General features: G+C 38.7%; 1 protein-coding gene across 1 annotated transcript in view; it reads left to right on the top strand.

Moving 5' to 3' along the window:
- Nucleotides 1–27,469, top strand: part of P3H2 (prolyl 3-hydroxylase 2) — a 175,227-nt gene that overhangs the window by 112,749 nt on the left and 35,009 nt on the right. Inside the window, 2 exon segments of the mRNA XM_033213046.1 lie at nt 23,169–23,321; nt 24,319–24,508. Of these exon segments, the coding sequence (XP_033068937.1) occupies nt 23,169–23,321; nt 24,319–24,508 (343 nt within the window).

The following is a 27,469-nucleotide window of genomic DNA, read 5'->3' as shown; positions in this document are numbered from 1 at the left end:
CTTTGACTTTTACATTAGCAAGATCACACATTTGTGTGCTAAGACTCATTCCTGATTTCATATCCAGTGCTGTTCAGATACCTGATGTAGGTTTCCTGAAACACAGTGTCTGTTTTGCCAGAAACCTGGTGTTGAATGCTTAGCCTTTCTGAAGGTGGCAGCCACCACAGATAATGGAAGAAACTTTGAACTAATTTGATAGCTTTTCACCATATTTCGGCAGTAGACCAACTATGAACCTTTCTAATTAAAGTCTTCAGGCTTGTGCCCCCGCCTGCTGGCAATGATCATGACTACTGGCAGAATTGTATTCATGCGGCAAGGTATGTTAAATTTCATTCTCATCATTATCATTTATATCCACTGAATGCCTACTCTTCTTAAGCACTTGAGATAACATGAAACATCTGGTAAGTTCTTGTCATCAGGATGGAGACAAGACATACTTAAATAGAAATAACTATGGAAGCATCAATTGTGGGTTTGTGAGTATATGTTTTTTGTTTTTTTTTTTTAATTTCTAGGTAATGTCAGTTGGATTTTTTCCTTTTCTTCCTCACAGCAACTTCTTGAGGCAACCTAAGCAAGGATCATCATTGCTATTATTATGAATGAGGCTTTTGAAAGGAGGGGGCCAATGGAGTGGCTTGCTGAAGTTTCAAAAATGAAAGACAGACCCAGGTCATCTGTCTTCTTACTATTAAAATGTGCAAAATTAATGGTAATAGAAAGGATAATGAGCATCCAGACCTCTGTGGATATAGGGATAAAGGGACAGTCTCATGTAAGAATAAATACATGTCACTGAACACATGCTATTGAATATTTTGACAATTTTTCGGTTCTGGAAACTAAGTTTAAACTCTCTCACGTATTCTGAATATGAAATTTTCATAGTGGACTTTTGGAATGGAAAGAAATAACTTCTTTTTTGGCATAAGAAGTGGCATGCACTCCAGGGGAAATGTGGTTAAAAATAACATCAGCATCATTAACCTCCATTGCCTGACAGGAGTGTTGCTCACAGACGCGGGGAGGGCCAGTCTTCTTTGGTTTCCCTCGCTTCTGTTTGTCTAACTTGCCCTTCCTTAAATGCCAAGTCAAAACAGTGAGTGCACTGAATCTTCCCAGCTATTGAAATGAATGGCAGATTTCCTGGCTTTCTCAAGGGAGGCTTTGGTCAAAGCATGTTCATATGTGTTTTGGAGAAGGATGAGTGGTATAGGATCCAGTAGTTTCTTCCTGTGTCTGCCACAGTGACACTAAGATTTCTGTATGTACCTCCATAATAGCCTGGGCCATTACTGTGTACGAAGTTTGCCGATGGCTGTATTCTAAGGAAAGGTAGAAATATTTGTTCTGACCTAAAATAGTGAATAATTTAGAAAGGAGTACAACAGCCAGGTGCAGTGGCTCACGCCTGTAATCCCAGCACTTTGGGAGGCTGAGGCGAGCAGATCACGAGGTCAGGAGATTGAGACTATCCCGGCTAACATGGTGAAAATCCGTCTCTACTAAAAACACAAAAAATTGGTCGGGTGTGGTGGCGAGCACCTGTAGTCCCAGCTACCCGGGAGGCCGAGGCAGGAGAATGGCATGAACCCGGGAGGAAGAGTTTGCATTGAGCCGAAACCATGCCACTGCCCTCTAGCCTGGGCAACAGAGCAAGACTCCATCTAAAAAAAACAAAACAAAACAACAACAACAAAAAAAAACAAAGAACGAAAGGAGTACAACAGTCTTAAGTGATGCATGCATAACTACATCAACAACCACTTAGGTTCATTCCCTTTTATGCCTCTATCTAACTTAAACTGGAGCATTAAGTAGTGGAGTTAGAAAGGCACTTATCTTTTTTTTTTTTCCTTTTTTGAGTCAGGGTCTTGCTGTGTTGCCCAGGCTGAAGTACAGTGGCACAGTCATAGTTCATTGCAACCTCAAATTCCTGGACTCAAGGAATCTTCTATCCTCAGCCTCCCAAGTAGCTAAGATTACAGGTGCTTGCCACTATGCCCAGCTAATTTTTAAACATTTTATAGAGACAGTGGTCTTGCTATGTTGCCCAAGCTGGTCTCAAACTGCTGGCCTCAAGCGATCCTCCTGCCTCAGCCTCCCACAGTATTGGGATTACAAGAAGGAACCACTACACCTGGCCTACTTATCTAAGCCTCTCAAGCCTGTAATCCCAGCACTTTGGGAGGTCGAGATGGGCGGATCACGAGGTCAGGAGATAGAGACCATCCTGGCTAACACCGTGAAACCCCGTCTCTACTAAAAAATACAAAAAACTAGCCGGGCGAGGTGGCGGGCGCCTGTAGTCCCAGCTACTCGGGAGGCTGAGGCAGGAGAATGGCGTAAACCTGGGAGGCGGAGCTTGCAGTGAGCTGAGATCCGGCCACTGCACTCCAGCCCGGGCGACAGAGCGAGACTTCGTCTCAAAAAAAAAAAAAAAAAAAAAAGGATATTAACACCTGCTTTATAATGATGTTAAAAGGATTAAATGCAATACATGCATTTTAAGTGCTTAGCAAGGTGGCACAATACATGATAACCACAATTTTGTTATTATTATTATTTTGTAGAAATGGACATCTAGATGCAAGGGAGATTGAATTAGTGGCAAATGTGAGTGATTAGTTCATCAAGGTAGACCACAACGATGGGTGAAATAAATTAAAATCGATGTTAAAATAGAAGTGATCTTTGCCAAGTAGAACAATACTTCCTTACAAAGTTTCATATAATTCTTGATCAACTGCTTGTGAAACCTTTCATAATAAGAGGATGAATTCATAAGGAACTACAGAATCAGTCACTGTGACTTCAGCCACCTGACAATTCATGAAAAGGGTAAACACTTTTATCCATTGACGTGCTCAGATCTGTTGTACTTGGGCTAGTATTTCTGTGTATATACAGAGACATATGTGTCTATGGCATTAGCAGGTTCTCTCTGCCACTGAAGCACTTTTCTGCCCTCTTGGGGCCAGTTTTCACCATTCCAATGTCCTGAGTAATTTGGCTTTAATCAGAAAGTCAGGATCATTCAAGTCAAAGAGAAAAACCTTTCAGGAAATAGATTGTAGAGGTTTTCTTGTGAATCCACAAACAAAGTGTTTCCTCCTTCTCCAAGACTAACAAGGGCTGCAGCATCAGCCATACTCAGCAACTCAGCACTTGCATAATACATTGTGGCTTAGGGGTGTGGCTCAATGGCAAACACATAACTGTACTGCTGGTGGTGAATGTGCTAAAGAGAAATCCAGAGGAGAATTTCTGTTCAAATCCATTTCCCATTATACAAGCTGTCTTCAGGACTTGTTTTTGTTATTTTCAGGAGTCACATGTATTTACCATGCTATTACTGGTTCCATATAGTCAACAGTTCATTTGCATCTGTGCGTATGCTCTTTAGCCTCTGGAGATAATACCTCTTTTTGAAAATTTTTTTGGGATGATTCCCAAACTTTTGTAACTGGGAAAGCAACAGTGTTATTTTTTTCCCCTGAGAGAGCAGCTGAGGTGGCTTAAATTTATATTACTAAATAGAATTTCATGGCCCCAGTCATGGCTAATTTATGAAGAACAAAAGAAATGACATTGCTGTATTTATCATGTATCTCTGGTTCTCTCGACAAAATTCTTCAGGATATGGGGAGACCTCTCCTAACTGATAGGACAGCTGGAAAGGGACTAAGGAACAAATGCAAGGAAACACAGAGAAGATGCAGCAGCTCCCATAATAGAGATATGCATGTACCTATTTAAAGGTATGGTAAGATATTGTCAGCTCATGATAAAAACATTCTTAGAAGAACAACATTTTCTACTGAATTAACCACATTGATTCAGTGTACTCACACTTGAATGGCTACCTTAGATCTATCTGGAATGGCTGTGACCAATAGATGGAGGGAAATTTGGTAGATATTCTAAGAAAACAAAGTATAGGACTTTGGAATGGCCAAAGCTGTCCAAAGCTGGAATGGGCTGTTTTGGAAGGTAGTGAATCTCCTGTTGTTGAATGCATGCAAGAAGTGGGTCACAGGACAACTGACAGAACTTTTCAGAAGATCCAAGTATCAGAAGAGAGAGTGGGGTTTGGCCAGATGAGTCTTAAGAACTTTTCAGTCTCAGATTCAATGGAAAAAAGCAATGAGACTACATTAAACATATGTTGGAGTTTTAATTTGCAAACTTGGCATTATTATTATTTTTTCTAACCAGTTTAGATCACAATTGGCATTCGTTTCACAAATCACATGACAGATTAAAAAATAAAATAAGCAGACCGGGTGCGGTGGCTCATGCCTGTAATCCCAGCACTTTGGGAGGCCAAGGCGTGTGGATCACCTGAGGTCAGTAGTTCAAGACCAGCCTGGCCAACATGGTGAAACCCTATCTCTACTAAAATTACAAAAAATTAGCCAGGCATGGTAGTGGGCGCCTGTAATCTCAGCTACTTGGGAGGTTGAGGCAGGAGAATTGCTTGAACCCGGGAGGCAGAGGTTGCAGTGAGCCGAGATCGTGCCATTGCACTCCAGCCTGGGCAACAAGAGTGAAACTCCATCTCAAAAATAAATAAATAAATAAAAATCAAATAAAATAAAAATTAGGATTTGGTATTAATATTCCCATTATACACATGAGGCAATTAAGGTAAAACAAGTTAGGATTTATCACATACCAAAACAAGAATAGAAAATCCCATCAATCATATATGTTGTGGATTTTTTTCTCCTTCCAGGATAAGGAAGCCACAGATAATAAAGAGGCAAAACAGCAAGCTAAAGAGTAAGGACATTTAATAGAGGTCTACCCTCATGCCTGAACTTTATGGGAAATAGGAAGTAGAATGCAAGCACCCCCACCCTCCAACGCAGACACACACATACACATGCACACACATTTCTCCACCCAAATGTCCCGTAACTGCTTATTTCCAGTGGACCACTTATCTCCAGTCCTATCCTTGGGCAGAGCTTCAGTCCAGGCAGAGTGTAGCAATTATGATCTTGTCTCAAGCAGCTCTCCAAGGGCACTGGTTCAACCTTAGCTTGGTCAGGGAATAACCAAAAGATTGAAGTAATCTCTGCCCTCTGTACGACAGTTCCAGGCTGAGTGCAATGATGCTGAGATAAATCATATCTTACCAATATCAGCTTGGAAAAATCAGAAATGCTGGACCCACTCTTGGGGAGGTATTTTATCTTGAGGAGTAGTTCAAGGTTGGTCGAAAGAAGATGATTGAGAGAGACAAAAATGTTCATGCCAGACTCCTGGGTCAGTGCTATTTCTACCATAGAACTCTCGTGTTGGCATGAAGGGAAAAGCCTGGGTTGGAATCAGTTATTCTTCAGTGAGTAAACAGAGCCAAAGGGGCTCTGAGTAAGGCTTGTTACACACTGAAGCATGCTTTACATTTTTCGCAATTTAGTTTCTAAAGTGGATTAAGCAGATTATACTATTTAAGGCTTTAATTCTTAGAATTTATAGAAACTAAATAGATAAACATAGGAAACTGGAAGTCATCTTAAAAATCATGTGTCCTGGGCTGGATGCAGTGGCTCATGCCTGTAATCTCAGGAAATTAGGCAACATAGTGAGGTTTCGTGTCGGCAAATAATTTTTAAAAATTAGCTAAGCATGATGGTGCACACCTGTAGTCCCAGCTACTCAGGAGTCTGAGCTGAGATCACTTGAGCCCAGGAGTTGCAGGTTGCAGTGAGCTATGATCAGCCACTGCACTCCACCTTCGGTGGCAAAATGAGACTGTCTCTAAACATTGAAATAAAATAAAATAAAATCATCTGGCCCAACCCTTCATTTTACAGATGAAGTAACATATTCAGAGATATTGAATGGTTTGCTTAAGGTCACTCGGCAGGTAGCCAGCAGAGCCAAAACTAGAATTCCTCTGCTGACTTCCGGTCTTACACATTCCCTTTTACCAAGCCTCCCTCCTTCCTCAGGTCTAGTAAGGAAGTTTCTGTGGCTCTGAAGACACTAGCCAGGGAGTATGGAAAGAATCATACAGAGCAGAATGATAAAGAGGCTTCCATGCTAAGGCCAAGGAATTAGAGACGCCACGAGGCCACGAAGAGCGGCAAAGAAGATGGCTTTTCATTATGACTCAAGCCACAGAAGATGTGGGCTCAAGATTGGTGTCTATGTTCACTCAAATACAACCACGATGTGAATGAAATCTCTCTTCTTTCCTAATGTCCCATTTCTCCCCAGTCGTCAGTCTCAGATGCAGCCAATTGAGCTTCTTTCCCAGCACATAGCCTGCACTTTCTGGGCAGCCTGCTTTCGTCCGTTATGATTGTTTACCTAGAAGATAGTCTTTTCACCTGAAGCTGCCAAACCCTATCCATCTGTCAAGGTTGCTCCTAAGCGTCTGCTCTTTTATGTGGAGTTTTACTTCTCTTTCCTAAATGATACGCTTCTCACATAGCCATACCTGTGGATCACCTGTCTACTTTTCTCTTAGAAGGGGTGATATTATTTGCATAAAAATGGGAGACAGAAATTTCGATGACAAGAAATCCCGCAACTTTACAAAGACTTGAAATAGTTATTCATTCCTTCATTCAATCTTTTAGTTTAACAAGCCTGGGCTGAGCCCTGCTTCTTATATTTAAACCTCATCTTTTCCTCCATGATCAGCACAAATGTTACATTCTTCGTGAATCATTCCCTAATTCCTCACCTGTAAGCAATAAGTACTTCTCATAAATCAACTATTTATTGTCCATATTTTGCCACCAAAAGTTTTTTTTTTTTTTTCCTCCCTAGTAGACAGCAAATGCCCAGAGAGTAATTTTCTTCAGGAAAAATATCAAGAAAACATAACACCTACTTTTTTCCTATTTAAAAAAAATAAGATCAAAGTTAAGATTTACTGATCCTCTACTCACACCAAATTCTTGATCTCAGTGTAATATTTCATATGCAGAAATGATGAAGTGATGATTTAATTACATCTTAATTGGTTTTCTTCTCTCGTGGAGGATTTTCAAGGTAGTAGCATTTGGCAGCCAGGACCATTCCGCTTACTCTCTGGACCTGGAAAAGATATTTGAAAACTGAGCAGCGGGCAAAGCCAGGGTTGTTAAAATCACCATTTCCCTAAAGGATGTTAAAAGTCCTAAGGGAAAATATTTACAAGGAAAACCTGTTTTCTCTTTGGAATTTACAGATTTTTATTTGTCTATTTTTCTCTTCTTACATGTCTCACCCTTGCCCTCTCCTATGCGTCAGGAAGACAGATCCACTTGTCCTTCCACAGATGGAACCATCATCCAGTAGCTGACTGAATTCTACACCTTTTTTAGTAAATGCCTTTCAGCTTATCAAAGTTTGTTAACAGATCTTCAACTGTCATTTGTTTATTTCTATTTTTAACGAATTCTTAAGAGTAACTTACTAGTTCCAGTTTAACTAAACTGCTTTTGAGAAACAGCTATCAGGAGACTGCTATAGTTTGTAACCAGCTGCCATAATTTTTAAAACTTGGTGGTAAAATAAATTGAGCTAGGTGTCCTTTCTATGTGTTCTCACATCATTCTCCTTTGCACTTGACTCACTACCTGGTAATTGTCACGTTTATTTACTGCTATAGCCCTCCCAATGCTATAATCTCTTATTATATTACTATTGATATATATTGAAGAGCACACCCATGCCCTGTGTGCCTATCATGCACAGTTGGTAACTAGCCCACAGTAGCCCATCCAGGGCTCTCAATCAGTGTTTGATGAGCGAACAACCCTATATGGACAGCTTTTCTTACAGCCCTTATTGAGAGCCCAAGGTGTGCCAAGAAGAGTTAGTCACTGGGAATACGACAATCAATCAGAGACACATAGAGACACAGCTTGTTATGAGCTAAGCAGACTTTCAAGTTTAAAGGGAGAAACTAGTTCTGTTTTTCATACAAATGAGTTTTTATTTTGACTTACAAAATCTCTTAATCTTCTATACGCTGGTAAACAGTGTCTTCAGAACTCTGCCCCCAGAGAGCCACTGAGGGGAATACAGACATAACAGTGGATAGTTACAGTACTACGAGAGAGGCACCATGAGGGGAAGTCCAGAGGTGGATGGGATCATATGGGATTTAGTTGTTCACGGAAGACATAGCAGAGGAAATGTTTAAGCTAGCCGCTACAGATGAGTGAGAAATAATCAAAGATTTGGAAGGAGAATTTTCCAAGAAGAGGGACACTGCAAACCCAGAGGGGAGACTGAGTGGAACTGAGACAAAATTCATCAGAACCATATTTTAGAAAACAGCAGAGAATAATGAGATTTAAGTCTGGGCAGGTAAACCACGAGCAGTCAGGCAAGAGCTTGTGAGTCATGTTTAGGAATTTGAACTTTATCCTTAGACCAGTGAGGAGCCTTTGGAAGTTTTAAATCAGAGAGGGATAAGATCAGATTTGCATTTTAGAAAGATCACTCTGGCTGCAGTGTGGTAAATAGATTAAGGAGAGCAGGAGTTCACAAGAAAATTTCCTACAGCTGTTTTCCTTTGTACATTTAAATATGTCCCCTCCCTTACCCCGCCCCCCCATACATCTCTACCTACACACAAGCACACACCGTTTCTGAATTTCACTTGTCTTACATAAATTAAATTGACTGGTGGCATAATTTGACCCAATTTCAAGATGAAGCCCTTTCATGTTTGAAATATTTATTTATTTAGGAAATCATGATTAAGCTCTACTTCTGCTTACTTTCTCATTCTACTTCCATTCCTGTTTCTTCATATACCATACATGTGCTTGTTTTTAAAATTAGAGAACAAGAAAAAAATTAAAAGTAGTCAATTATTAAGTCTCATTTCTCCATGTGGATACTATGACTATTAACATTTGGTGTATAAAATTTTTCTAATGAATTTATATTACATGAGTAGAATCATATTATACAGACTGTCATACAATCTGCTTTTTTCATTCGAGAGAATATCATGAGCATGTTTGCATTCTAATTATTCTCAGTGGGCATATAATATTCTACCATATGATTGTGTTATAAGTTAATCTATGCCTGTTAGAAATTTTGCTTTTAATTTAATCAGACCATCGTTTATCTGGAGTCTTAAAAAATCTGCTTAAAAATTTTGGGAATTAAGATGACATTCCCCAGGCAGCTCTTTGTGTTGGATGCTCTAGTATTTGGGGTTTTCAGCACTTTTCCGTAACTTTACCAGCTAATCACAATAGTATCAGAAAAGTATCTTCCCTTTGGGAAGCTTTCTGCATTAGGAAAACTGTTTACTTAAAATAAAATAAATGGAGATGCCTAAAGGAAGAGGTTCTTGATCAAAGTTATTTTTTAGGATAAACCAAAATGGAAGGTTTAAGGACCATAAATAAAAACAACTGTTTCATTCCAGAATGACTACAAAAATAATTTACCTTGAATTTTTTAGTCTTATTCTGAGACAGTATAAAGAAAATCAGACATTTTCATTTTTGATGGAACTCTTTTTTTTTTTGAGACAGAGTCTTACTTTGTGGCCAGGCTGGAGTGCAGTGGTGCAATCTCGGCTCACTGCAACCTCTGCCTCCCAGGTTCAAGCAATTCTCCTCTCAGCCTCCTGAGTAGCTAGGACTACCGGCTCATGCCACCAGGCCCGGCTAATTTTTTGTATTTTTAGTAGAGATGAGGTTTCACCATGGTGGCCAGGATGGTCTCAATCTCTTGACCTCGTGATCCTCCTGCTTCAGCCTCCCAAGGAACTATATTTTTTTCTTAACTTTGTTTCCCATTCTGTTTTAATGTCATAGTGAGTCTAACAAGGTCACTTTTTGATACCTTTGTAGAAAGAACACTGCATTAAAAGTTAGGATACTTTAGTTGCTAGCATTGTCATTGATCGTGCTGGGAGGATGTCATAGAGCTTAGGGGTCTGATTTCTGGCGTAAGACAGAAATGAGGCCGGGAGCGGTGGCTCACCCCTGTAATCCCAGCACTTTGGGAGGCCGAGGCGGGTGGATCACGAGGTTAGGAGATCGAGACCATCCTGGCTAACACGGTGAAACCCCGTCTCTACTAAAAAAATACAAAAAACTAGCTGGGCGTGGTGGCGGGCGCCTGTAGTCCCAGCTACTCGGGAGGCTGAGGCAGGAGAATGGCCGGAACCCGGGAGGTGGAGCTTGCAGTGAGCCGAGATCGCACCACTCACTCCAGCCTGGGAGACAGTGAGACTCTGTCTCAAAAAAAAAAAAAAAAAAGACAGAAATGAGTTTAAAGTCACATTACATTACATATTATTTTTAAATTTCTCAGTTGTAAAAGAAGTTATTGATGTTAAACTCATTATTTTCAGTGTATATTAGTTTGCCAGGGCAGCCATCACAAAAACTACAGACTGGGTAAGTTAAACAACAGACGTTGATCTTCTGACTGTTCTGGAGGCCAGAAGCCCAAAGTCAAGGAGTCAGGTTTGGTTTTTCCTGCAGCCTCTCTCCTTGGCTTGCAGATTGTTGCCCTCTTACTGTGTCTTTATGTAGAGTTTCCTCTGTGTGTACTCGTTCCCCTGGTGTCTCTCTCTCTGTCCTAATCTCCTCTTCTCAAAAACAAACAAACAACAAACCAAAAAACCACCAGACAGATTGGATTAGGGCTCAGCCTTATGGCCTCATTCTAACTCAGTTTCTTCTTTAGAGGTTTCATCTCCAAATACAGTCATATTCTAAAATACTGGTTGTTAGTACGTAAGAATTTTGGGAGACACCATTTAGCTCAAAACACATGGTAATATGTAATACATTTATTTCAGGTCTCTGGCCTATTACATGTTTAATAATAGTAGCAACTATTATTACTTGACCTCTCTGAACTTCATTCTTCTCATTTGCAAAATTGGGATATTAATATCTGCCCAGTCTACACATGATGATGACTTAAGATTATTTATATTAACATTCTTTGTAAATTAAATGGTAGAATACTCTTGTGCATTTTAGGCATACACACGTACACTCACCACCTTCTCTTTGAGAATATGCAAATTGCGTCCAGGCATTTTAGGCATATACACATATTCTCACCATCTTCTCTTTGAGAATATGCAAATTGCGTCCAGGCGTTTTAGGCATATACACATATTCTCACCATCTTCTCTTTGAGAATATGCAAACTACATCCAGGCATTTGCTATTAGCTTCTTTTTACATTAAAGCTGGAAGTTGGAAGGGTGGGACTTAGGCTCCTAGTCATCTTCCTTTTATTTTTATAGGGTCTCCGCATCCTCAGCTCCTAGACACACACATTTAGTAAGTTTCAAGCCTTTCCCACAGTACTTCCTTTGCTCACATGGGGCAAGGAGCAAAGATTAGTGAAAGTGGAACAGAATCTCTCTGCCTCACTGTCTCCAAGTAGAGGCAAATGAGATTTCCTCTAGTGCCTCATGGGAGTGTTTCCAAATAAAAAAGAACAAAAACTGCTTATATTATTTCACAATAAAACCACATGTTTTTCTGGATAGAAAGAGTAGAAATGGCAACTCTCAGATGGAAGGCTATATTCATTTTCATGACTTGGCTAAAATTTCTCTCTGGCTTAAAATTGGGCTTGCTATGGAGTCTTCAAAATAAGAAAGGTTTTAAATGAACAGAAAGTGAGTCTTCCAGAAATGTGAAATGTGGAAGTGTAGTAACTTATTGGGAGGCCCTACCAACTGAATTGTTAGAGTGTAAGTATGCAGGTTGATTCCATAACACTCAGCATTCAGGGCCAGGTGGAGACCCGGTTGGAAGGAGTAGGGTATACTGGCACGTATTGCTCAGTAAGATTGATCTAATCCAGCTCTCTCATAGACCATGCTATGCTAACAAACTAGCAACCTAGACTTTCTCCTCTCTCAGATGGAGATGTTTCTCGAAGGAAATTTTTTTTTTTTTTTTTTTTTTTTTTGAGACGGAGTCTGGCTCTGCCACCCAGGCTGGAGTGCAGTGGCCGGCTCTCAGCTCACTGCAAGCCCCGCCTCCCGAGTTCACGCCATTCTCCTGTCTCAGCCTCCCGAGTAGCTGGGACTACAGGCGCCCGCCTCATCGCCCGGCTAGTTTTTTGTATTTTTTAGTAGAGACGGGGTTTCACCGTATTAGCCAGGATGGTCTCGATCTCCTGACCTCGTGATCCGCCCATCTCGGCCTCCCAAAGTGCTGGGATTACAGGCTTGAGCCACCGCGCCCGGCTCTGGAAGGAAATTTTAAGAGCTACAAATCACTCAATTGCTTTACAATTTTCATGTGCTCCCCAAAATAAAACCGAATATGTGCTTAACTTTCAAACCCCTCCCCACTTTGGCATCAGACTACCATGTTAGTATTCTCTGCTCTTTCAAACCCCACTCCCAACACTGGTACTCCCAATAAACTAACTCTCAACTATAGATGACGCTTTTCCTCTGTGTCTTACTCATGGTGAAATGCCCTTCCCAGCACCTCTGCCTGTTGAAATCTCATCTGTCCATCAGGGTCTGTTAAAGATGCCATATCTGTAGTAAGATCCCCATGAAGACTTTCCAGATCCATCTATTCAGAAGTTCTTTCTCCTACTTTGAATAGTTATAGAATTTCTTTTTACTTCCCTTAAGGGCCCTTGATTAACCCCGAATTACAGATATTTGCCTGATTTCCCACCCCATCCTCCAGATTCACTACTGAAACGCAGGAATTATCTCGGATTTCTCCCCACTGTTTCCACCTACCCAGTGCTCAGCACAGGCCCCTCATTAACTGTTGCTCGGGTGGAATGGAAAGATGAAGTAGAGCAGCCTGAGCTTCAGAACCTCTAGAAATATAAAGCTTGTAGTCCTCTCTGCAGACAAAGCAGGACTCCATATGTGGAAGGGCATAGTGGGAGTCTTTTCTTAGCACAGACCAAACATGCAGCTGCTACACTCTGCCACACTAGAACATTTCAAGGGGAAGGGAGCCAATGTAAACCCACAGTATATATAAAATTGAAATCAGAAACCCTCAGTTTTTTTAACCACCGAATATAATTTCACAGTCTATTTGATATGATTTTTCTAGGCTGTGGTTCAATTCAAGCCAGTCTCTTCATTTAAACCCAATCCTATAGTACTCTTCTATACTTACTAGCAGTCGCTTTGCAACTTTAATTTGCGTTATTCTGGGTGGCATGGAGAAACTGATGTCTACCACTGACTTTTGGAGAGGTGCATTTTGGGTCTGACTTTTATATACGCACTTATTAAAAATGGTAGACTCTTAATTTTCCTGCTGAAGAAGGAAGATTGTCCACTTAGTCTCAGGCACAGTGGACTACACTAAAAACATTATTAACTTTGGATTAGAAGACCAGGTTTCAGCTCGTCTGTCAGAACCCACGTGACCCTGAGAAGAACACTTTTCACTCTATACTTATCTTATTCATGTAAGTATATTAGGGAAGCAGATGTCACAGCAGGTGAAGAGCTATTTCAATATCTGCATTTGGGATTCGGGGATCACTTAGGTCATTATTTTATAATAAAGTCATTCGTTCATCAACGTTACTAAAGTTTACTCTCTCTCTCTCTCTCTCTCTCTCTCTCTATATATATATATGTCAACAAATAGCAGACGGCTGATTGGTTTTTTGAGCCACTCTGAAACAGACTGGAAGGTTTTTGGTCGAAAGAGTTTGAAAAATGTGAAATACATTGAAAATTGTGAAATACAATGTCCCATTTACAGAGATTAACTGTTACAGTAGTACATTAAAAAAAATCTGAATGCTGTATCCTAAAGAAATATGTTTAACTCTTACTACAGTTCCTCTTACACTTTCTTAATTATAAAAGCATTTTTATAAGTCTTATGAACATCTAAGGCAATACATTTCTTGGCAAGATAAGGGCTGACTAAACATCAAAATAAACGTTTTTTTGTTTTTGTTTTTGTTTTTGTTTCTGTCCTTCTTGGTTGCTCTAACTTATTTATAATAATGGATTGCTCCTTCATTTAGGAAACTCTTCTCTGGCTTTCTCTCTGGGAAAAGACCTCAAGCATTTCTCAAGTGAAGACTTTGCTTGATATCAGATCTCTTGTCAAGGTTCTTGACTGCTAAGAAGATGTACTTATTTGGACACCTTTTCATTATATCAAACACAAACTAGCTCAAAGTGAAAAGAAAAATTTCTCCAACCCACAACCAAAATTTGCAGCCACCTAAAGAATACTGTTTCTATTGCTATTACCACCGTATTCCAAGTTAACTCGTTTTGAAATTTTAAGTATGCCTTTAACTTTGCATTTCCGTTTGACCAACTTACTTCTTTTCTATTATGTGAGAAAGAGAAATACAATGGTTTCCCCAAAATGTTGCCTCTTCCTCAGTATCCCTTTACTCCCAGTTAGTCCTACAACAACTAGGCTAATGTTTCCACAACTAAAATGATATTATCAAGTTTATCATAGGCCTCCAGTCTTACACTCTTCTCCCTGCCAATGAGGAAGTTTTTTCTGCCAATAAGTGAAGTTTTACTTCACATATGTTAGTTTTTATTTTTCACAGTCCTTTTTGGAATGAGAGAGATATATTTTCATGACTACATTCACAAACATTCACATATAGATAATACATAGATATATCTATCTGTTTCCCCTTTTCCAGGAATAAAAATCAAAACAACTCAGCTTAGTATCAAAGATCCCCATAATCCAGTCCTGTTCTACCTTGTTTCCCATTATTCTGGAATCGAAACTTTCCACATGAGCCAGGTTATCCAAAGCACTATCTTATAAATACATCTGAGACATTTCTACTGTACCATTATGATGCTATTCTGCAGCTGGGACATCCACATGTTTTCTGTTTTTTAAGACCCTCAGTCCTACTTTCTCAGTGAGGCCTTTCCTGAACCTTCCAGATTACTGTATTTCACATGTCTCCCAATTTTGACAGCATTGTGTTGCCTGCCACCCACCCATTCTGCCCTAAAAGCTTGTAAAATCCCAGTTCTTTTTTTTTTTTTTTTTTTTTTTTGAGACAGAGTCTCGCTCTGTTGCCAGGCTGGAGTGCAGTGGCACGGTCTCGGCTCACTGTAACCTCTGCCTCCCAGGTTCACGCGATTGTCTTGCCTCAGCCTTACAAGTAGCTGGGATTACAGGCATGCGCCCCCACACCTGGCTAATTTTTGTATTTTTAGTAGAGATGGGGTTTCACTATGTTGGCCAGGCTGGTCTTGAACTCCTGACCTCGTGATCCACCCGCGTTGGCCTCCCAAAGTGCTGGGATTACAGGCATGAGCCACCACGCCTGGCCAATTCCCAGATCTTGATATTAATAGTCCATGTATGTCTTCTTGTCCTAACTGGACTATATTTAATAAAAGATTAGGATCTTGTTGCATTTATTTTGTATCCTCAGACACTTGTCATCTATCACAGTTCTTTCTATGCCTGAAGTGACCAGCAAACCTGTTACATAAACAAGACATGCACAGACTCACCTCTACTTGGAAATCGTGGTGACTAAAATCCCAAGTGTGTATTTGTGAATATTTATTTTAATCAAAGAGGTAGCTTCTAATTATACTTCTGCTGCTAATATTATAGGCAGGTTCTTTATCCACCTGTAAAATGAAACAGTGGGACTATGTGATGTAAATAGTCTATCCAGCCCCAGTCTTCTTTTTTTTTTTTTTTTTTTTTTTTTGAGACGGAGTCTTGCTCTGTCGCCCAGGCTGGAGTGCAGTGGCCGGATCTCAGCTCACTGCAAGCTCCGCCTCCCGGGTTCACGCCATTCTCCTGCCTCAGCCTCCCGAGTAGCTGGGACTACAGACGCCCGCCACCTCGCCCGGCTAGTTTTTTTGTATTTTTTAGTAGAGACGGGGTTTCACAGTGTTCGCCAGGATGGTCTCGATCTCCTGACCTCGTGATCCGCCCGTCTCGGCCTCCCAAAGTGCTGGGATTACAGGCTTGAGCCACCGCGCCCGGCCCCCCAGTCTTCTATAGTTAATTGCAGTTACTATTTATAAGATCAATGCAAGAGCCACAAAAATAACAGAATTGATGCAACCAGATATGGTTAGTCAGTAAGTAGATCTCTCCCAAATTTTAGCTTTCTCTAGAATTTACATGGACTAGAACTTTCTTTGTAATATAGTCTCTTGGCTGAGGTACAAAGAAAATGTTTGAGTTTATGTTTAACCCGTATATATGGCAAGGATATTTCATATACTGTACAGCCTGAAGGTTATTGCTGTGGCTGGATACTTATAAAAGTGCAGGTGTGATGCCAGAGGAATTTATGAAACATTGAAATGAAAGAACTCTGTCATCAAAACCACCTCTTTAGTAAGAGCATGTGGCCTGTCAGGTTAGGAGTACCCATTAGTGAGCTTGATGGGTTACATACCTGCAGAGACCTTAGTCTCTTCTTAAAGATTCCTCCAGGAGGGGTCTTTGGAATACAATTCCCCTTGGCTTGCAGCCACAATGCATTCCTTTGCATGAGCTGAAATGCGTGTTTGGAAATCATTTTTGAAGTACATCTTCCCACTCCTATAAAAGCAAGAGTTTATATTTCACAGAAGAACGTGGCATGTTTATACCAAAAAGGTACAAGTGGAAAGGCTTTTGATTTGCTTGTTTGCTTTTCTTGCATTGCTCCCAGGAAAGTGATTTGAGTGGAATGTTAACTTTGTTTCATAAACACAAAATGGAAGGGAGACCAAGCATGTTGGAAATTGTCATGACAAAATTTATCTGTACATTCACTAAACCCGAAAACCCTCCTCAAATCATCAAATTTGCCAAGCTATTTTCAGTGTTATCCTAGTTACAATTTTCAACAAGCCAGGGCCCAAATGATTACTTCTTGTCCCTGATCTGTATGCCCCCATGCAATCTACTCAGGAAACATGTGGACTTACAGGAGAAACACTAAATAAACCCATACTTTGATTCACAGTTGCTTATGACATTTTATGTCTGATGCTTTGCCATTTCACAAAACAATGTTGCAGACACACCCACAAACTTTTGAAATTTTTTTTTCATATTCTCAAGACCAGAAAAATCATTCCCCAGACTGCATTAAGCTATTTCACTGCTGATTTTCAAGAAGATATCTTAGAAAGAGAAACCCATCGTTAACTGCCATTTTGCTATCGTAATTGACAAATTCAAAAGATTGTGACATACAGTTTGAGGAGAAAATGTGATCTGGCTGCTAATGGTTGCAGAGACCTAACTGTGGTAGTGAACAATTAGGAAGCTGGCTTTTGGCTCTAGTAACTTGATGGCCAGCTAAAACTTTTTTTTTTTTATTGAGTCACTAAGGAAAGACAATATTTTTCTCCCTTTATTATAATGAAAACCAGGAAAAATATGAGTCAAGTGTTATCACAACAAAATTTGTTTTTGTACCCTAAAGTTCTTTAAGGGGAACATTGTCCCTGGACAAGTTTTGACTTGATGCTATAAATTATTGTTTGTATCATAGTATACCCTTGTCAATAATTATCAGCCACTTTCTGCACTGGTCCTGAAGTAGAGGTAAGGGCTCATCTAGCTTTTTGAAACTGTCTTCTTGGTCAGACGCTCAATAAATGGCCAGTTTTATTTCTCTTATTTTTATAACTAATATTGTAAAATGCTTTGTGAACTATATAAAACATACAAACTATATGACAAATGCAATTTTTATTATTGGCAACCTCACACGTTAGATTGTGCTCAGCGGTACAGGGGTCATGTATAAGAGAAGCAGAGTTCTATGCTCACATAGAGAGACACTGGCAGGGTCATGTGTAGGAAGAGTAGAGTTCTGTGCTCACATAGAGAGACACTGGCAGGGTCATGTGTAAGAGGAGTAGAGTTCTGTGCTCACATAGAGAGACACCGGTAGGGTCATGTGTAAGAGGAGTAGAGTTCTGTGCTCACATAGAGAGACACTGGCAGGGTCATGTGTAAGAGGAGCAGAGTTCTGTGCTCACATAGAGAGACATTGGATTTCTATTTATTTATTTTTCAAAATCTGACATGAACTAGAGTCTTTAGATGTTAAGGTAATGACTACTACAATAGTCATGGGATGCTGGCAAAACTAGAGTATGAAATTAATGACAACTACCTTCAGAATAAACTTTGAAAAGGATTAAAGCTGATTCCAAAAACAGTAGCAGGAAGCAAATGTCAGCAAGGTCTTGGCCCACACAGCTTTTCGGTAACCATTAGTCATCATCTGACACCTCAAGGGAGAGTGTTGGACAAACACTGCAGAGGTTAAGATCCCTGCCCAGTTATTCAGTCTTACTGTGTCCTAGCATTTAAAACCAAAAACAACAGTAACGTACCAATAATCTGTGCACACTAACTTCGTTCGACCCGAGGCAGAGATGACTTGTCTACATTCCATCACTAAGATAATGTGCTCTCCTTCTTACCCAGCAGCCATTCAAGTTTTGGCTGTTGCCTTGGTAGGAAGTTAGACAATACACAGATGACTTGTGCAATTCTGCCCAATTAAAAGCACACACTTATTTTTGGCTTGTACTAGTTGGTTTTTTGTTTGCTTGTTTGTTTGTTTTTAACATAAAGGGCATTTCATTTTAAATAGTCTCTAATCAGAAATAGTATGTTTAAAAGTTCTGTTTCTTCACTTTAATGTTTTCCTTACCCAGAAAGATGGTTTCTATTTAGATAAGACATTTTCTAGAAAGCTGATGGAATCTGTTGTTTCACTGAGCTCCTAAGAGTATCCTCATTTGGCTGTGGCTGTTCACCATCAGTGCTTAACATTAAAATGTAAACATCAGATTAAAACTTCACTAGAGTGTTTAGAAAGAGCAGGAGTCTATTAATCAGAATTGGGACCATAAGTAATTGAGGGAAAGAGCATAAGCAGTTTGGCAAAAGAAAGCACTTTAAGAAAGCAGATTCTTCCTTTCCAATATACTCCACAGAGGAAATGGTACTCTTTAGAAATGTCATTTTCCATTTAATCCTTATCAAATTGCATTTTGAAAACTATAAATATTTACTTATAACTATGACTATATTTTACAGTAACATTCCATAAATGCAAAGATAAGTTCATTTTCTACGTTAGCATGGCCACCTAACTCGTGAATTAACATGTCTTCAAAGCTGGAAAGTTTAAAATGTTCTGCCTTGAGAGGTAGAAAAGGAATATACTGTATAAAAATTTCCCTTACTATGGGAGTATATATTTTAAATAGGTTGTACCTTTTCTATGTCCCTGAGTTTCCTTGCTAAGGCAACTATTTGTATAGTTAGAGTTTTGAAATGAAAACGAAAACACTCAAATAAAAAAGTGAAATATGCCAACTTTAGGTTGACACATTAGAAACCCAACATAATATAGTTACTGTAAATGACAGTGAATGTAGTCCTGAGCTTCCCAGTAGTCAAGGCAAAAGGGGAAACACAATATATTAGATAGCTCTCAATGGATGTAAAAATTAATTTTATAAATTCGCCAAGAGAAATAAACGATTATTTCTTATAACTGAATTATGAAAACAATTTCAAATATGGATCTTTTTACAAGTTATGTTAATGTATTAACATCATCAGTAATTGTGAAATAAAATGCAAAGTTATTTGCTATATGGGTATTATTTTACTGCAAAAATCTGACTGTTATTTAGAAATGTTTAGGAATTTCCTAAAATAAGATTGAATTCTCATTCAACAGCCTGTTCTTTACATCTAAAGACTGTAATTTACAGGATTTAGTTAAATCAGTAGGTTAAACAAACTGCTTCCAAATTTTCTTTCAAAATTTAATGTTTTGTAAATTTTAAGAATATTCTTTTAATATATTGTTCATGTTGTAAGAAATGTATTTATTTATTTGGTTCTGTGAAGAAAAATTAACCCAAGTTGGCAAAAATTCGAGTAAATTTGGAGACTTTTTAGCAAGTAATTAAATGTCTACAAACATGCCTTGTGACATATATATGTATATATATGTATATACATATATATGTACACACACACATCTTACAGATTCATCAAAGGATGAATTTTCTTGTTTAGTATGATATACATGCTGTAATTTGATGACTTCCTTTCTCTCTAGCTGTTGTGCTTATGCTGCTAGCCAGAGCTTAAAACTTATACTGTGACTTAGAAACAGGATGTCTTCAGTATCAGCTTACATGCTTGTCACTTGGGAGTTAAAAATCTCTAAAGTTACTATATTGTGAAATCTAGGTAAAAAAGCCAAGGCGAAAGCTATAACACTTCATTAAAATGTAATGGATAAATTCTCAAAGTTAGGGTAACAAAAGTAGAAAAAGAATTCATTCATTTATTGAAAATGTTGATGTTTAAGAATAATGGAAATTACTTATTTTAGGCTTGATGTTTTACTCTGATTGTAAAAAAACCTTCAAAAGAGTAAAAAGTGCTGCCAAATATTCTATTTTAGAAGCTTTAATGTGCTTTAGAATTATTACCTCCTTTTCTTTGTTGCACGTGCCTGACAAGCTGTTCTTAATTTCATAATCAAACTATTTGAGCTACATACCGTAATTCAGAAAATAGGGAACTTGTACATTTTCCATACAAAATGTTTGGAAATTTTAGACGTGTTTCCTTTTGTGTTATGTGTTTGCCTTCTGAATTAAGAAACATTGTTATAGCAAGGATGGGCAAAATGGAGACCAAGAGAAAGGAATGGACGCAGGGAACGGAAGGAAAGTAAAACAGACAACTGACTTATGCTATGCTACATTATTTTGCAAAGTGAAAGCATCATCTCTGACCTGATTACTGCAGTGCTCTTCTGCCCGCGAGGAAGATCTATTTTCCAAAAAGAAGTTTGAATTATCGTTTTAAAATGTGTATCAGATCTGATTATATCCCTCCTTGTTCCTTGTGCACTTAGAATGACATTTCAACTCTACCATAGCCTGCACAAATGATCTGTCCTTCTCTAGCTTCTAAAATTTCCATCCTTGATCTCTGCTCTGCTTTGAAAACACATCAGGGCTTTTTCCACTTCAGGCACCTTTCACCTTTCACATTTCTTGGACCTGGAATGCCTTTCCTCCGGTTCAGTTCATGCCTGGCTCCTCAACTTGGAGGTCTCAGCTCAGAAATTACATTGCAGAGAGATCTTCATTGATGAATGAATCTAAAGGTATTCTCCTTCCAGCCCAGTCCCAGCCAGTGCTCACAACTTTGTTCATTGTTTCTTCATAGCACTTAATACAATCTGAAATTACTTTCATTACTTATTTATTGACTTGGGATTTATCCCCTTCTATGAGAATGTCAACATTTCTTATAGAAAGCAGGGCCTTTGTCTGTCTTGACCACGTAGGTATTCTCTTTGGTGTCTGACATGGAGTTGGTGCAAAATAAATATTTGCTGAACAAGTAAATGGGTGAACTAATGAATTGGGGCATGACTGGAGAATTGGACCTATGCATGTGTTCTTGAATAGGCAGGCGGTAAGTTATAAAACTTGCAGAAGTTCAGTTTCTCCGGAAAGAGTTGGTATAATGGCAGAGAGGAAGAAGTGATGCTAGGAAAACCAGAGCCAAATCCCAGAGTTCTTGAATGTCATGGAGTGGAGTGTCTGAAACCTCTTTTCTGGTCAATGGATGGCTACTGGTGATTTTTGCACAGTCAATGCATGCTTTAGCAATCCCTCCTTTATTACTAGCTATGGAAAACTCTTTCTGTGTCAGAGGAACCTCATTTACACACAAGTTCAAGAATAGTGTAACTTCTGAATGTCAGCAGGCTGTTGATTTAGTCAATGTTCATTTCTTTTTCCATGCAGCGTGACTACCGCATAGTCATGCTTCTGGGCTGGCAAGAGAAAATGCTTGCCTTAGTTCTTCACAGCTTGAGAGGAAATGGCCCGAGCCTTCTTGCAGGCATTTTTACCAGTATTTCTGATATCTCAGTGGCCTCCTCTAAAAGTCAGTACCATCTTCATGACAGATTATTCCCCTTTCTTCCATTGTTCTTTATTTCACAATTTATTTTTCTAATGCATAGAGTTACCCCCATATTAGAGTTACTCGCTCCTGTGGTTTGTTTTAATTAGGTCTTAAAGGAGGTCCAGTCTGAAGCCTTTAAATGCAGTGTGCTGTTGGTTTGTTTCATTGGAGGAGTGCGTAGGTCCTTCTTTAGCTGAAACCTAGTACTGACAAAGCCTTGTAATAACCTCCATCCAATCGTATGACATTATATGTAGCATGCACATGTTTATGTGGACTTTTCTTACCACTTTGGATGTATTTAATTTATAAAATGGAAGACAGAGATATCAAGCTTCCAGTTAAAACAGTGGTTTATTTTATAGACGCTGGCAGCAAATTCTAGTTTCCTAAACTGGTTCGCAATAGTTTCATTGTATGTATGTACCACGTTTGCTTTATCCATTCATCTGCTGATGGGCACATAGATTGATTTCACGTCCTGGCTATTGTGAATAATGCTACAGTAAACATGGGAGTACAGACACAGCTTCAACATACTGACTTCATTTCCTTTAGATATATACCCAGCAGTGAGATTGCTGGATCATATGGTAGTTCTATTTTTAATTTTTTGAGGAAACTCCATACTGTTTTCCATAATGGTCTTGCTAATTTACATTTCTACCAACAATGGATAAGGGTGCCCTTTTCTCCACTTCCTTGTCAATGCTTGTTATCTTTTATCTTTTTGTTAATAACCATTCTAACTGGAACGAAGTTGTATTTCATTGTGGGTTTGACTTGCATTTCAGTGATGTGGAGCATTTTTTCACCCATCTGTCGGCCAATTGTATATCTTCTTCTGAGACATGCCATTTCAAATCTTTTGTCCATTTTTTAACCTTTTTTTTCTTGCTATTGAGTTTTTTGAGCTTTTTATATATCATATATATCCTTTTGGATATGAATATATAGTTTACAAGTATTTTCTTGCATTTTGTAGGTTGTATCTTCAGCTGTTGATTGCTTTCTTTGTTGTGCAGAAGTTTTTTACTTTGATGTAATCTCGTTTGTCTATTTTATTTTTATTGCCTGTCTGATAAAAAAAAAATCCTAGGCTCCTAGTTTCATTCTTAAACTATGAGATTTTGGACTGATCTTTGTATTTCTCTGAGTATGATTTAGAAATATTTGCCTTCATTTCGTCTTTTTTTGTTTTCTCTTTAGCTTAACCAGCTCGAAAAAGCAGTGGAAGCAGCTCACACATTTTTCGTGGCAAACCCTGAGCACATGGAAATGCAGCAGAACATTGAGAATTACAGAGCGACAGCTGGTGTTGAAGCATTGCAACTGGTAGACAGAGAAGCCAAACCACACTTGGTAAGCTCTGTGGACCCCAGCCCTCACCACAGGGAGCTAAGTGCTCCTAGGTTTCATTTGAGTCAAAGCAAATTTCTATGAATGAATATCTCATAAAATTTATTCTCAAATTTTAGTAACATTTTTAGACTTTCAGAGTTCTCAGAATATAATGATCATGCCTGAAAAAATTGAGATGATTTTTACAAATTTTAATTAAAATTTTAAAAATTGAAATAAAAAACTAAAAAATTAAAAATTTTAAAATTGAGATAAAAATTAACTTAGAAATTTGATATAATGTGATAAAAACTAGAACATCATATAATTATCTATAATCCTCTCTGAACCTTTCCAATACTTTTATTTTATACCGAGGAGGTGAGACCAGTATAAATTGTTCAGGATTATACTGTGATTTTCCAGCTCCCAGTCCAGTGGTTTGCCCATTGTACCTATACAATTCAATCTGAGGTTTTAAAAAGCGATGTAATTCTTTGTATACACTAAACATTACTTGAAATCACATGTTGAAAGCCTTTTTTTTTTTTTTTAAATTTTTGACATCACCATTCTCAACATGTAGCCTCCAAAATTATTGCAGAAAAGGATAAGGGAAGACTTTAGAAAATATTTTTTAAAAAAAAACACAGGCAAAGCCTCAAAGTGGATGTCACTTCCACCGACATCTGTTGTCCTGCGCTTGTTACATGGCCCTACCTATAGGCAAATGATTTCAAAAATACAGTCTTGCGTGTGCTAAGGAAAAAAAACGAAATTGACTGATCACATAGCAGCCTATTTGCTCAGTAAGACCCCTCTCACTTGTAAGTATTTGAAGCCAGGAATGCTGTTCTTTATCTCCCAGTGCAACCCTTCGTTATCCCTCCTCAGCACAGGCAGTCAGTACCCCACCTACCGAAACGATCCTCAGTCAGCATAAACCCTTCTCTTTGAAACTAAGAGGTTGTTTGTTTGTTTGTTTGTTTTGTTTTTTGTTTTGTCTGTTTCATTGCAGGAGAGTTACAATGCAGGAGTTAAACATTATGAGGCTGATGACTTTGAGTTGGCTATCAGGCACTTCGAACAAGCGCTAAGAGAATATTTCGTTGAAGATATAGAATGCCGAACTCTATGTGAGGGGCCTCAGAGATTTGAAGAATATGAGTATTTAGGGTATAAGTCTGGTCTGTATGAAGCTATTGCAGGTAAAGCTTAGTTTTTCATTTTGTTTGTTTCTTGATTATAAAAATACTACTTGCGGCCGGGCGCAGTGGTTCAAGCCTGTAATCCCAGCACTTTGGGAGGCCGAGACGGGCGGATCACAAGGTCAGGAGATCGAGACCACCCTGGCTAATACGGTGAAACCCCGTCTCTACTAAAGAATACAAAAAACTAGCCGGGCGAGGTGGCGGGCACCTGTAGTCCCAGCTACTCCGGAGGCTGAGGCAGGAGAATGTTGTGAACCCGGGAGGCGGAGCTTGCAGTGAGCTGAGATCCGGCCACCGCACTCCAGCCTGGGCGACAGAGCCAGACTCCGTCTCAAAAAAATAAAAAATAAAAATACTACTTGCGATTTATAAAAAACTATTCCAGCAAAATAGAAGAATATATTGTAAAAATAAAAGACTCTCATGTATCTATTCCAGCCTATCTCCTGTAGAGAAATTTATGTAGTTAAATTTTGGTGACTGTCTTCCCAAGCTTTTTCAGGTCCTTATGTAAAATATTTGTGTATTTATTTATAGTTATTATTTCATTTCTTATAAAATAGGACAATATATATTGTTCTTCAACTTTTGTTGTTTTATTTTATGCTTAACAATATATTGTGGACTTCTTCTCATGTAAGTACATAAGAGTCATTTTATTGTATTTAATGGCTGGGTAATGCTCTGTTATATAAACACATCAGAATTTAATTGACTAGTCCTTTACTGATGAGTATTTAAGAGGTTGAAATTTTTCATTATTATAAACAATGTAGTAGTGAACACTTTGATATAGTCTTCAACTACTTAAAATGTTTTGTTATTTAATAAGAATTTAATATATTACAAAGTGGCATTTAAAATAGTAGGTAATGCACATTATAGAATAATTTGGGAGATTGGCTAGTTAACCACTTATGAGGGGAAAGTGAGTTCTCTGCTGTATACCTTACACAAAAATAAGTTATATTTGTAATAACAATATAAGTGTAAAATATAGAACTGTTAGAAGAAAATGAGGGAAAATATTTGTATAATATTAGGAGAAGAAAAGCTCTTCTTTTCTCTTTTTGGGACGGAGTTTTGCTCTTGTTGCTCAGGCTGGAGTACAGTGGCGCGATCTCGGCTCACTGCAACCTCCGCCTGCTGTATTCAAGCAATTCTGCCTCAGCCTCCCGAGTAGCTGGGATTACAAGCATGCACCACTACACCTGACTAATTTTGTATTTTTTGTGGAGATGGGGTTTCTCCATGTTGGCCAGGCTGGTCTCGAACTCCTGACCTCAGGTGATCCGCCCACCTCGGCCTCCTAAAGTGCTGGGATTACAGGTGTGAGTCAGCATGCCCAGCAGAAAAGCTCTTCTAAGCATGACAAAAGACAAGAAAAATAAAAAACAAGTTAAAAACTTTACCTAAGATTTGTAAGTACAGATTTATACAATAAACTAAGCTGATCTATAAACACAAATAGAAATTATTGCAAAATATTTTGTAGGCAAAGTGTTAATATCTTTCATATTCAAAGAGAGCCTGTAAATTATTATTGTTCATAGTAATTTACTTCTTATTTATCAGTAGTAATAATAACCAATGTGGGCTGGGCGCGGTGGCTCACACCTGTAATCCCAGCACTCTAGGAGGCTGAGGCAGGTGGATCACGAGGTCAGGAGATCGAGACCATCCTGGCTAACACAGTGAAACCCTGTCTCTAGTAAAAATTGAAAAAAAAAAAAAAAATTAGCCAGGTGCAGTGGTGGGTGCCTGTAGCCCCAGCTACTTGGGAGACTGAGGCAGGAGAATGGCGTGAACCCGGAAGGCGGAGCTTGCAGTGAGCCGAGATGGCACCACTGCACTCCAGTCTGAGTGACAGAGCGAGACTCCATCTCAAAAAAAATAAAATAATAATAATAATAATGATAATAACCAACATGTATGTAGCAATTGTGACGTACAAAGCACTTAACATATTTTAATCTATTTAATGCTTTAAGCAACTCTTATGGATACTATTATTATTTACTCTCCTCTTCCTTTTGTAAATAAGGAATTTTTATCTGAAAAAGATTAAGTGATGTGATTAAAGTGAAGCTGGAACTGATATTTGGACTTTTCTGAATCTAGAATCTATACTTTTAAGGTCTACGTAATTGAAAAGTAGGCAAAAGATAATTTATTAATAAATTTTTCACAAATATTTTTGAACACACTTTTTTTCTGAGTTACCCACATATGAAAAGCGATGTTCAACTTCATTTACGTACTAAAATGCCAGTGAATACAATCAGTTTACTCTCCCCAACTTCCAATGCTTCCAGTCTTCCTAAAAAGCACTACTCATCCGGGAGCAGTGGCTCACGCCTGTAATCCTAGCATTTGGGATTCTGAGGCAGGTGGATCACCTGAGGTCAGGAGTTTGAGTCCAGCCTGGCCAACATGGTGAAACCCCATCTCTACTAAAATCCAGTTCTTTAATAAGAACTGTCATGATTGGGCACATGTGTATGTTTTCATTCATTCTCTCTCCCTCTCACACTCTCTCTTGCTTTTTGATTCCTTAAATATGCTATGCTTATTTCCACTTACAGATCTTCAAAGTGTTGTTTTCTTCTATCTCTTGGCTAAAGCCTTGTCCTGTTTAGTGCTCAATCTTCAGTGCCTAAGAAGAGTGACTGTAGTAGGTACTTAGTAAATACTGGTTAAATGAATGGGTTGATTAATGAATGAATGAAGGAAGGCGATGACATAGCCATCAGTCACATAGCAGGGATTAAAATGGTTAAATACTCCATGTTTATGAGGATGTAGGTTTAGAATTATTGTTAAGAATTATTGTTAAGTTTTCTTATAGAGACAATTAGGTTATAGCTATCAAAAATTAGACTAGGAAGTAGACTGAAAATTAATATGTCAAATGACCAATTTGGGTCACACCCAGTTACTCAAAATCAACTCAGTTCA

Source organism: Trachypithecus francoisi, unplaced genomic scaffold (assembly GCF_009764315.1).
Source record: "Trachypithecus francoisi isolate TF-2019V2 unplaced genomic scaffold, Tfra_2.0 Lachesis_group0, whole genome shotgun sequence".
Lineage (NCBI taxonomy): Eukaryota > Metazoa > Chordata > Mammalia > Primates > Cercopithecidae > Trachypithecus > Trachypithecus francoisi.
Note: the sequence above shows the minus strand (reverse complement) of the source record. Positions and strands in the feature narration are given on the sequence as shown.